This window comes from Sitophilus oryzae, unplaced genomic scaffold (genome assembly GCF_002938485.1).
Source record: "Sitophilus oryzae breed Bouriz unplaced genomic scaffold, Soryzae_2.0 scaffold_115_pilon_pilon, whole genome shotgun sequence".
Classification (NCBI taxonomy): domain Eukaryota; kingdom Metazoa; phylum Arthropoda; class Insecta; order Coleoptera; family Curculionidae; genus Sitophilus; species Sitophilus oryzae.
The window spans coordinates 293,174-306,774 of NW_022145793.1; the positions used below are offsets into that span (position 1 = coordinate 293,174).

General features: G+C 31.2%; 1 protein-coding gene across 1 annotated transcript in view; it reads right to left on the bottom strand.

The window, feature by feature from the left end:
- Positions 1-1,031: 1,031 nt before the first annotated feature.
- The window catches only part of LOC115887530 (arylphorin-like), a 32,366-nt gene continuing 19,796 nt past the window's right edge, over positions 1,032-13,601 (bottom strand). Inside the window, 7 exon segments of the mRNA XM_030906993.1 lie at positions 1,032-1,315; positions 2,647-2,853; positions 6,176-6,503; positions 6,578-6,582; positions 7,734-7,891; positions 8,254-8,373; positions 8,376-8,692. Of these exon segments, the coding sequence (XP_030762853.1) occupies positions 1,033-1,315; positions 2,647-2,853; positions 6,176-6,503; positions 6,578-6,582; positions 7,734-7,891; positions 8,254-8,373; positions 8,376-8,692 (1,418 nt within the window). The 3' untranslated portion in view covers position 1,032.

Genomic DNA, 13,601 nt, shown 5'->3' on the forward strand with positions numbered 1-13,601 from the left:
ATGTGACATTCTTTGTTAATCATTTCTTTAATTTTAAATTATATTGAAATATACCAATTTTTATTTTGATAAATTTGTTGCATGAGAAATTCATGTAAGAAATATATGAACTTTCACATATAACTGATAAGTAAATCAGTATTATTTTGGTGCTATCGTCTTTTCTTTTACTTATATATTTTTTTCTTTATTATTATTTATTTTAATAACCAAATAAATCAATATGAATTTATAAACTAGTCAATAAAAGTTATCAAATATTTTTCAAAAGTATATACAATATATTAAATAAAATAAACAATTATAATTACGATATATGTTGTTGCATTTTAACGATAACTGACCTAAGTTTAGGATTTTCTTTGTAAACCTTTCCTATGTACGTAAATATTTAATTTAAATCTAAATATTCGTTTAATATCTATTATTCGCATTATAATTCTGCATCTAAAAGAAAATGAATATGCAGGGTACATTTAAAAAAATAAAATAAAGTATTTTAAATATTGCAATGTTGCTCACGCCGTTACAGATACCCTGTGTAAGATAATGTGAGTTTTCCTTCACATATTTCTTCATTCATTCCTTGTTTTCTTATCCTTGGTGTTTAGGAACGTGTAGCTAAGTTTTAATAAATATAAATTTAGTCCAGGTTTTAATCATTTTTCGGATATACTGTTTTTAACAAAAGTTTTAATAAATAAGAAATGGCATGACAACACCGCATAGTGTTTAAAATAAATACTGTATATATGCAGGATTTTATGCTGAATTTATTCTGTACAGAAAATGGGGGTTGCAATTTAATAAAACTTTTGCAAATTCCGGGTTATGTATGTATGTTATATGGTAAATAAGAAACTTTATAAAATGCAAAATATTTGTATTTGAAAAACACTAAAAGATACAATCAGATTAAATAAATTAAAAAAAAAAAAAAAAAAAAAAAAAAAAAAAAAAAAAAAACTATTTATTATATATAATAATATAATATAAAACAACAGTCTCGAAAATATCGTATCTCTGAACATCTTAATGCTCAGGAGTGACGGAATTTACGTCCTTCTTGTGATAGATCCTCGTTTCGTAGAAGAAACTGTTAGGAATATCCTCGAAGAACGTCTTTCCATACTTTATCTCGCGATCGAATGGATAATAGAGTGGATAATCGTCGATGTATGGCCCTCCAACTCCTGGTCTTGGGTAGTGGTAAGTCCATTCCTCGGGCTTGTTACCGGTGTATGGTTTATATGGGTAGACGATGAAGTAGAACTGGAATGGATACCCGCCAGTGCTACCTTTAGGTAACATGTATCTGGAAAAAGAATTTATAATATTAATAGATATTGTAAAATTTTAAAATAATATTGAAAATTGGTTAAGTATATGGAAACAGTTTTGTTATATTTTGTCTTCTACTGAGTTTGATTTTGACGATTTTTTGTTAGTTTGTAGTTAAATTATGCCTTTTGTATCTCTTCCTAAATTAAATGAAAGTCATTCTTTCGGTTCTCATCGATAATGAGAGAAAATTAAATGTTGATATTTTGTTAAAAGTTCGAAACACCCTGTAGAATATATTAACAAAGCAAGGAATTTAAAATTATTTTTATCATCTAGGTGTATTTTTTTCTCGATAGCTTGTTTTTATCCATCCCAATAGTTTATTCTGGACGGGCCTACTTTGTTTACGCAGAATCCGAACCGCGGTCCACAGCCATATCATGGTCAAAGACTTAGGAAGTGTCTAAATTAAATCTTACTCACGAGATATCCGATTACATCCGGCCTCGAACCGGCGTAAATGAGCAGTGTGTGTCACTAGATTTTCCTACACTTTTGCCTTTTGGACAACAGCACGATACAGAGTTTCAAACTGGTTACCCGTCCATCCAATTAGGTAATGCCTTTACGTCGCTTAACTTCGTTGTTCCAATGGAACCGGTGTTTCCACGCAGCTGGTTGTCATTTCTTTGGATCTTGTAAAATATTCCTGTTAGATTCAACAGGATAATAATATGATTTTTTCAAGACGGATATTAGATATATCATAAAACACTATTTTTATTTTTTTTTTTTATTATAAATTTTGTGAATGCTTCTTTTTAAAAATACGAAAAATATTATTAGTGCCTTTCAAAAGCGAATATCTCTAAAAAATGAAATCTATTGAGGATACAAACCAAAACAAACTATCGAGAAAAGATACACCTAGATGATAAAAAAAAAAAAAAAAAAAATTTGTTTTTTTAATAATATACTCCACAGGATGTTTCAAACTTTCTGCTAATATCAATATTATTTTCTTTCCATCGCATAATTGTCAGATGGCAACTTGAGTTTAATTTAGAAAGATATTAAAGTCAAATAATTTAGCTACAAAGCTCTTTAAAAATCATCAAAATCGGTCCACCAAAACACAATATAAAAACTTTATCATTACGAAAAAATTTTAAGGTGAAGCGAAACCTCAAAATTTTGTGCCAGTGTGATTTATAATAATAGATTGTTTTGATATAAAATTATCCAAAAATATGCCTTTATATAGTGAGATATTTTTACCAATCTGGATAGTGTCGAATAAGAAAAAAATAACAAACCAAAATTGATTCTGAGTATTATTTTCTTAAAATTATTAAACCATACCTGTATGGGAAATTGAAGTAATTTTGTCTGTATCCCATTGCTAATCTAATTTGTCCCTTCAGAAGTGCTGATAACTTGTTTCAGGGTAGGTCGTAGAAATCCTGTCCTTCTGTAGCGAACAGTCTGCTTTCGTAAGAACTCCTCTTGATAACATTTTCACCGCTCTTCAGATCATACACGAATTTGTCCAATTCAAAGAAGTTCCATCTGAAAAAGACAAAAAACCCTTTAATTTTTTTTTTTTTTTTAAATTTTATTGATTATTTCTAAATTCTATATGCAGTTAATCATATTTGCACAGGATGATAAAGCTAAAAGAAAATTCCATTAACATAACAAAACAAAATAAATTATGTGTCCAAGCGTTTTCCGGAAATCAACTGTTTTTAAATAACAAATATTGTAATATTTTGAGGGGCGTTTTCATCCCCTTGGAATTTGAGATTTGAGAAACCCCTTATCGAACCTCTAAACACCACAGTCAATCCGTTTTCAAAAATCAGCTTTAAACGTCAACAGTTTAAAATAGAATCGTGATTACTCATTAGTCATATTTTATGAAATTATCTGTATAATTCTTTTAAAACCTTTAAAAATATACAAAACAACAAAATAAAATATACGTGTTTAAGAGTTTTTCCGAAACTCACTGGTTTCTAAATGAAAAATATTCATCATTATTTGAGGTGTTTCAATTTCCTTAGGAATTCGGAGTTTCGAGAAAAACTCTTTCCATCGAACCTCTACACCCTAAAGTCGAACTGTTTTCCAAAATCAGCTTTACGTCAAATGTTGCCGTAAGTAAGATCGTAGATTGACAATGACCAGATTTTCTAAAACACCCTGTGTATTTAAAAATCTCTAAAATATGTAAAAACAAAATAAAATATAATGTGTTTGCTGTTTTTTCAAACTTGACTGTTTTTAAATAAACAATATTGTATTGTTTGAAGGGTGGTTTCACCTCTGAACTGAATTTCAGGAGCATCCTTCTCATCGAACTTCTACACCCTAAACCCAACCTGTATGCCAAAATTGATTTCACGTTGAGTGGTTTGAATAGGATCGTGATTAATCAGTGAGTCAGGTCACTTAAGGATTTTATACAGGTTGTTAATTTGTTCATTACACTCGCGGTAGAGCTTTGGTAGTTGAAATATGTATAAACATCGGCTCCACTGTTAATAGACGACGCAGACGATCACCGAGTCCGCAAGGAAAATCACCAACGCACGGCAAGTGTCATTATTAGGCAGGTTGCTACTATGTTCTATAATTGTCGAGTTGAATAACCCGTGATGGTTAGTATAGCAGATTGTTATTGTTAGGTTTTAACTGACTCTCTTTATTTAAGCGCTTCTGATAATAAACATAATTCGTTTATGTGTTCGTTAGTTAATGAATTCATTTTTTAAGCATTCTTTAAGTTTATGGTTCTCAGTATCGAATATAAACGGGCCAATATTTCAAGAATTATTCAAAGTGAAATATAATAAAGCGCATTAAATAATAAAGTTACAAAACGTATATGAAGTTATGTAAATATTTTGTCATGAGAAATTATTCTTCGAGAGGGTATCGTTTATGTAAGAATCATAAATCAATGGAAGGCAGAAGAGAGTAAGAAAAAGGGCGGATAACCATATATAACTCAAAGGCTTCCCTGTCTGACCTAGATACAAAGCTATTTTAATTTATTTGAATTTGATAAATAAAACTCCCTTGATCTTGTTCTTGCTACTGGTTGTTTCGTAATATTAAACAAAGATTTTCATTATTTATTGGGTTTTCTTTTTGCGTTATGTTAATAACCGGTTTTGACATGTTTTTTAATAAAAATTTAGTTATTATTAGGTTTTTATCGTTTTTTAAGTGCTTCTTCTTGATCGGCTATCACCTACTGATAGAACTTACGACCGAGAAAGTAAAAAATATTCTTGGTAAGAACAACGTTCGGATTGTCACGGGAATTCTAACAGGACACTGTCACACTGTCTCCTCAACGAACAATTCCTGTGTAGATTAAAGTTTCAAGAAACCACAACTACTACAGATTCTGTAGGGGAAAATGGGGAAACACCAGAACACCTCTTATCACTGAGTGCGCAAAGACAACAACCATTCGTACAATAAACTTTAGTACCACTGATAATGGAGTTGGAGAACTAATCCCTCAGGTAAAACAGTTCAGCTACTCTGAGTTTTGTCAAAGCTCCTGAGACCAAGGACAGAGTTATAAAAAGGGGGGACACAATAGATCTGTACAGTCTACATTCTGCATCACCTAGTGACTAGTTGGAAAGACTTTACACACATTTCCATGCAAATGATCGTTAAGTCGACAGGCTGGTTGTAAATAGGCTGTGATTCACAAAAACTTTCCATAATTTATAGTAAGCTTAATTTTTACAATAGATTCAAAAATAGACAATTTTTTTTTTTTTATATTACTTTAAGCTTAATATACTTTTGTGATGCACCCGGTATATAATAGAAATAATATCTTATAAAACTGGAAATATTTTCAAAAAAAAAAAAAAAAAAAAAAATTAAAAAGGAAATAATTTAATCATTAAAATCTAAATTAGTTAGGTACCTAATTATTTTAATTAATTAAATTTTAATTAGTTAGTTTAGAGAAGTCTTGAGAAAACTAAAACCATTTTATTGGAAAACTAAAAGCAGTTTTTTATTGCCTTTCATTAATGATGAGAATATAATCATTAAAAAACGAATTACTTTATTAATTATTAAAGAGGATTAAAAATCAATCATTTTGAAAAGAAAGAAAAATTTGAGATAAGCATTAGAAAAAAATGTTTTTTTTTTTATTTATTTGCATTGATTGAAGGCCAATAATTATAATAATATAACAAGATAAATAATACTCTGATAAAAAAATATATTTTCTACCTATTTTTCAAAATAAGTCCAAAATAACTGAGTGATTTTATATTTTCGAAAAAAAAATTTCCAAAAAAATGTTTTTACAAAATTTGGAGAACCACTGATCTCTTTTCTAGGTTTCTTTCTTGTAAATTCTAAACTACTAATTATGTTGCCATATCAATGAATTATGTTGTTTAATTAAAAATTAAAATTATTTTCAAAAAAATTTTCCCAAAAATTGCGAAAAAAATTCATAATCGTGTTTCTGGGTCGGAATCATAAACGTACCATACACACAAACAGCTAAAGAAACACATTTTTACATTAATAAATTGATGAAATATCTTCTTGCAATACAAAATGGCATTTCTTGTGCCACAAAATTTCTTTTAGTGGCAATCAAAAGAGCTGCCAATATATTTTTTTAAAGAGTTTATAAATACAGCAAGAAATATACCGTACGAAATTGTGTAATATTAAATTATTTTTAAATAAGTTAAAAGTAAATAAAGACCAAGAAATAATAATTTTAAAAAAAAAAAAAAAAAAAAAAAAAAAAAAAAAAAAAAAAAAAAAAAAAAAATTATATTTTACCGATATTTATCGAAAGAAGCATTTAAGCCCATTGAAAAAAACATACCTGTTTTCACTGATGTTGATGTACCTTCCATATTCATCATACTTAGGACCAATAAAGACTCCTGATAAAATAGCCAGCATCAAAACGTAGATTGGACGTGATTTTGTAAGAAAAGCGTATTGTGATTGAGGACGGTACTGTTTGGCATAAACGAAGAAGTGGTTCTTCTCGTTCTTCAATTCTTCCTCACTGTAATAGACGGCTTGGCTGAGATCGGAATAGAACTCATCGAAGTACGTGATGAGACGGTCTATTTCAACTTTTTCAATTTGGACTCCGTTCCAGATGAGATCTTTAGTGGTGTATGGAGGTGTGCGTTGATTTATATCTATGTTAAAAATGGTCGAGTTGAGTAAAATAGTACATTAGCTAGAAGAGTAATATCCTCCGGTGTCGGCATGCAGCTCCTAGAATAAACATTTTGAAATTTTGTTAAGGCAACTAAAGTGCATGTTCCAGTGGATGTATTTCAGGAAAATATTTTTTTTTTAAATTTAAATATTTCTGTCAAAATGATATAGGATTGATTTTTTTTAATAAACACCCTGTATTATTGCTTTTTAACTTCATCTCATTCACTACACAATCCCAAGATATGAGTAAAATATATCAATTGCTTCCAGAGGATATTAATAAATAAAATATATATTTTTTTTCAAAGTTTTTTTTTTTTAAAAAAAATATTCTTGGGATCAAAACCATAATAGGTATTTACTTTTAAAATGGTCTCATTTCATTCTTGTTATAAATGCAGGAATCGCAACTCAGCTGGTATAGGATGTTCAAAATTTATACGCCAAACTTCTCCAAAATACAACACTATCTGCTTTTTTAATTGAACTTTGTATGATGATTTAGTAGATGGAGAATTAATACATTTTTAGATGATTTTGTATTTGAATTTGTTTCGGTGATATCTTCAGGAAGTTATACAATTTTTCATACCGCATTTTCCATAGTAAATTTTACCAAAAATAAATCTTCAAATTCGGATTCTTTTTCTCTCCTTTGGTTTCTCTTGTATTTTACCCTTGAAAGAGCCATATGAAATATTACTGCGTGTATCTGGGAAACCATTAAAAATTTTGAAATAATTTTAAACACAAAAAATATTTTTTTTCTTCTGTTAATTTTCACTAATAAAAAAATAACATGCCAAAAAAACGAAAGAAAAAATTATTTTATATTTTAGAAAGTTTGCGTAGAATTTTGAACAACTCCAAAGGATTTGAGATCATTGTGATATTTATAGTTAAAGGTAAGTATAGGTCATCTAAAATAAATAACCTGCAACAGTTTTCATTTCAGGACAGTTATACATTAGAAAATAATTTCAAAAAAAAAAAAAAAAAAAAAAATCTTTATTTATTTATAACATTCCTGAAAATAGACGTCGAGTTTATATTTATCAGGCATTCACACTTCACTCTTTGTTACACCCTGGCGTAGAAAGCAAATATTTTCTCTCCTGAAATATATCCTTAAATACTTTGTGGTTACACTTCCAAGCCTTTTTATTTTAGAAGTTGCGTCATACAGAAAATGGGCCCTGTATTACCTGTGATAGTAGTTGATTAAAATTTTGTAGAGTTGGTAAAACACTGGGTCTCTTAAACAAGTTTCGATATGTTCTAAAGCAGATGGAGCTACCTTGTCTTTGTAGAGTGGAGTGTAGGAATATCCCAAAGCATGACGACCATAACCTATCAAAAGAATGAATAACAATTAAAATCAACGAAGGGTAAAAGTTAAACATTACATTTACCCGTCTCAAGGTCCATAAAACTGTTCGCTCTAGCAGCCCTGGATTAGACGGAAGAAGATTCTGGCTGGTATTTGCAACTATTTCATACAGAGTTCTGGCCATCGTTCACCTCGAGCTTCGTAATATTAATAAAAATAATTAGAAATTCATTTAGTGTCTCTCTTTTCTAAGCAGTAAAGCTTCCACGTTCAGCTTAATATCCTTCTATCAATAAAGCATCTGGCTAAACCTCCTGTATAATCCCTAGAAATTCAAAACTGAGTAAATGAGATTCCTGGACATGCTGTCCATGAATCAGAAATAATCAGATAACTTGTAAACTTGGTCTTTCTGTGGAATTGTGTGTCGTTAGCAATTGTAAAGATGGATAGTATGGTGTTTCAATCGGGACATCCAAGTCCAAGAGAGGGATTTGTCCAAAATCGTTGGACAAAACGTCTGGTGATAATATCTGGAAAGAATCTGTTGGTAGAAGAAGAAAAACAACTCTCCACGCCTGTCGTTGTTGATGCCATATTTCTCACCATCCATCCACCAAGGATAGTACAAGTAATAAGTGTAATAGAAGTTGTTATATTCGACATCTTCCAAATAATATGAAAGAGATTGTTCTGGATGTAAGTTAATGTAATATCCAGAATAATTAGAAACGATAGTGTAACCTGGATACTTCCCTCCAGTGCTTTGGATAGGTTGGCCGTTCCAAGTTTGCTTGTACTTGTAAGCTTGCTGAATGGTCTCGGAGTTGAAGAAATAGTAAATAACCGGTAGTGAGTAGTATTACCACCGCGGTGCGTAAAATCGGTGGGTCTGACGATAGCCACGAACAAGAATGGCGAAACGTTCTGCGAGCGACGCCGGCAATATTGTCTCCAGAATGCGTTCAAACCTCTTTAGCAGCGGCGATTCATTACGCGTTACTAAGTTCCGGGCTGCTCGGATGTTTGTATAAAAACCTTTTGGGTAGTTTGCAGCCGTTCCAGAATCAAGACCTTTCAGCAACTCTGGAAGTTTCCTGGAAAATAGGGCAATTAATCAATTTATCAAAATCTAGATTCCACTGAGATGCAATATGAAACCGGTTATTATTTTTATACAATTTATCAAAATATGTTCAGGAAATGTATATATTCATAGAAAAGTATGTATTGCTCTGAACCGTCAACATAAATATTCATTCAGCCTGAAAACAGCCAATATACGGTAACGCGTGTTTAGTTCAGAATTTTACGGTTCCAAATCGTATGGTAGATTATTCGGTGACAAGCAACAAAAACCCACTGGCAACTGGGATCCTGCTTGAATGTTTTTAAGTAATTTGAATATGTTTCTTCAACCCCGGCTGGTTAATTCTTCTGAAAAGAAGGAGCGACTTTTCGTCATCCAGAGTCATCTGGCTGCGAATCTCCGGTGCTGATGAGAGATACCAGATTTTTCATTCCATCGTTATATTTAATTATATATTATTTTGTTATTGCCATTAGCACCGCCAAATTTAAACCGGTATGATCTCGTCGGGTTTATCTTAATATCATATCGCATAAAACCAGTTGTCTTTAGGTTAAGCTCATTTTGAAAGTATCTTCTAATTTTTTTCCAGAATTTGTTTTTTCTTGAAAGGTTTCTAACAGGAATCACATATCGTGATTTAATTCTTGAGCCTGTCGTGTTACCATATGCCAATGATTTTGGGAGAAACTTCATTCTCATGCATGACAATGCACGGCCTCATACAGCCAGAGTGGTAAGTGAGTTTATCAATGCTCATCAATTAAACATCTTACCCTGACCGGCACAATCCCCTGACCTCAAACCCATCTAGCACGTATGGGACGCGGTCCAAAGAAGAATTTTGAGAATTTTGATATGCCTCGTAAAACTCGTAGGGATCTGGTTCGGGCCGTGAATGCAGCGTGGCAGGCTGTACCTCAAGAAGAGATCGACAACCTGATCAGGAGCATGGAGAGATGATGTAGGGCTGTAATGAACAGTAGAGAAGGCCATACCCTTAATTAAGTAAATATGGTTTTATCATTTTTTTTTAATTCACAGTTTAGAATAAAAAAAAATGTGTGTATTTTTTTGGGTTCAATAAAAATCAAGGTAAATTTGAAAAATTCGGTAAATTTCACATTTTTATTTCCAATACGTCCTGTAAACTATTTGTTTATTTTAATTTTATTATACCAGAAATGCAAATGATAAAATTACTGACGATGGCTGGATAAAATTGTAATATCCCTAGACTTTTCCGGTGTGTGTAGATTGAAGTTTTGTGATTACAGTGATATATAATTTATATGGTTTAGTAACAAATTGCTGGCTATTTTACGACAAATGCTGAAGCTCTGCAAATCTTAATCAAGCCTTGATCAAAGCACCTGTGTTTGGAATTTTGGATGTGGATTAACACGACAGGATCGGGCTAAGCGTTAGGCAGATTTCTGAAAAATAATATATATTTCCTTCGGCCACGCACTCGCTTTACCTGAACCCTGAGAGCGACCCGAAAGTACAGCGTAATAGACTCTTAAAATAATCTGTGTGTGTTGAATTATTTTAATTAGTAGTTTTAAAAGATAGCTCATTAGACTTAAACCTGAAGTGTTCATTGTTTTTTGCGGTACTACTTCTTGGAATTTTTCCTTAGTTTGTGCACCCCCAAAATATTAAAGCACACACCACCACTGATTGCTGTAATGCCGACCAAAGCGCAAAATGCAACTCATGAAATCATTCGCTATTGTTTTCGATTTGCAGTAGGCCGGCTAGGGTTGTTTGGCTTAAACACACAAGCGCCTGTTAATTGTATGTAACGTAATGAAAGCTTATGCATTCGCTGGATATTTAAATGTGGGAAATAATTCTCGCCTAAGCCCTTTTTTACGCTTATTCAAATGTAAAGCAATGTTCATTAAATTTAATTTTATGAATTTTAGAAGAATATGAAAAGTTATTTTTTTTATTAAGAAATAATTATTTTGAGACTCATTTATACAGGGTGGTCCGAACTGTATTCTGGAAACTTCAGCAAGATATTCTGCAGATAAAAATAAGTAAAAAATTTCGTATACATATATGTCCTAAAATGCTTACTTTCGCAGATACAGGGTATAGAAGTTTGATTTTTATTTCGATTTCTTCCAAATAATTTATGAATTAACCTCAATATTTGTCTGACTAACTGGAATTTAAATTTCCCGCTGGGGATTCAGGTGGTAGCTCTGCTTTAAAATATGTCAAGTTGCCACATTTATTTATTTATTTCCTGACTTTGTAATTTCTTTTGACACTTTAGTTTTGTATTACGAGTTTTTGGTTTAAATGAAGTGTGCTTTGATATTTTAAGCTTAAAAATTTTTACTAGCAGACCTTGCAATCTGCTAGTAAAGTGCTGTTAAGGACGTGAGTTTTGTTGGTGTAAATAATAACTGTTTATATATTTATAATTAATTTATATTTGTTTCCTAAAATATTTTGATTAAAAGAAAATATGTAAAAGTAGGCAACGCTGTGCCGGTCAAGCTTAATCACGCGACTAAGAGTTTATTTGATATGAATTATATTTATCTAGATGAACGCCATTATTATGATCAACGCCAAGATGTGTTTGTGTGCTTCATAGATTATCAGAAGGCTTTCGACAACGTTAAACACGATATTCTCCTAAAGAGACTGCTCGAGATAGGAATAGACGCCAAAGACATTAGAATCATACAGGAACTATATTGGAACCAAACCGCAGAGATAAGAGTTAACAAAAATTTATCCACAGACACCTTCAATGTCTGTCAAGGAGTCCGCCGGGGCTGTATACTGTCACCAATACTTTTTAATATATACGACGAAAAAATATTTCAAATGGCCCTGGAAGGAGAAAGTGAAGGAATTAAGATTAACAGAGTTCGAATTAACAATATAAGATATGCAGATGATACGGCAATACTAGCACGAACTTTAGAGGATCTCCAGCAAATAATAAATAAGATAGGGGACATGGGAAATCGTTTCGGTCTTAAAATCAACGCTGCCAAGACCAAACTTATGGTAATAGGACGCCAGCCTACAATCAACACCGCATTGACCGTGGATGGAAATATGATAGAGCGAGTTCCACGATTTAAATATCTGGGTGCCATGATCAATCAACGTTAGTTAATTGTAATAGAGATAATAGAGAGATAATAAGTAGTTAATTCATAACAACGTAGTTATGAAGAAACTCTATTAAAATGATATGATGAGGACTGTGACAGTGACAATATGACAATCTGCCATACAAATGCGTTTGACAATGTCAAATATTCCACGAGAAATACACTTTACAATTGGTAGAATATTTCCAATTCCTGTACAACCAGAACATGCCGACGGAGATATTCTTATCCCATAGAGTTCTTATCCTAGTTAAAGAAAATGTTATGTCCTAGTTAATTATTTTTTATTGCCTAGAATGTACGATCATCAATCCATTGTGTAAAACATGTTTAGGAAAACACTGAACTTTGCCTCATGCTGTAACTAAAATCTTTTTCTTAACTTCAGTTTTATAACTTATTTTTTTATATATATATAGTATTAAAAACTTATTTCTATATTGTAATGACTGTTAGTAATTTGGTTTTATTTTTTAGAGCTTAGTAAAAAGCTAATTGATTTTTTTTTCAAATTTATATGTATGTTATTTTGTTTTGTACTATATTTTCTTTAAGTTAATATTAATTGAGCCCAATTTTGTCTAGATTAGTTCAATAATACATAATATAATATTTAATGAAATAAAAATTTGTTATTTTTTAGTTTTTGTGTGTTTTTTAAACTTTTTAGAAGGCGTAGTCCTACAGACTACGCCGGACCGTTTATGATACATTTCTATTACCGGACCAGTTAAGGGTTAAAGCTGATTTTTGGTAAACGGATTGACTGTGGGGTGTAGAGGTTCGATAAGGAGGGGTTTCTCGAATCTCAAATTCGAGAAACACGCCCCTCAAATATTACAATATTTGTTATTTAAAAACGGTTAGTCTTTCGGGAAAACGCTTGGACAAGCATAATTTATTTGGTTTTTTTACATATTTTGAAATTTTTTAAAAAATCATACAGGGTGTTCCAAAAAGTTGAGTAATTTCTTAACCACGATTCTGCTTAAACTGCTTGACGTAAAAAGCATATTTTTGGCAAACGAATTTTTCGAAAGTCAAATTCCAACGAGATGAAACTACCCCTCAAATATTACCAAGTTATATAATAATATCGCCATATTGTTTTTTCTCATGCTGACATAAATGTGAGAAAATTTTATCAGGTTTGTATGTTAATGAAAATTCTTGCTTTGCTTTATCATCGCCATTACAAATGATTAATTCGACGGTAACGAAGTCGTTGGTACACGCTAGTTTATTATAAAAGTAGGTATCAAAAAGGTATTTTAGCCTATACTTAACTAATTTTTATTTATACAGTGTCCGAAATTGATGTTTATATTGCGATCGCGGAAACTTCTAGAGATAAAAAAATGGTTAAATAGGGAAAGTTTTCAGTCAATTCTGTTTGTAATTTATGTTTGTGTTTCTATTTCTATCATTTTTGGTTTTTGAGATATTTTGAAAAATCTCAAAAGAGGCATTTTTGAAAACACCCTGTAATTTCATTATTTATGAA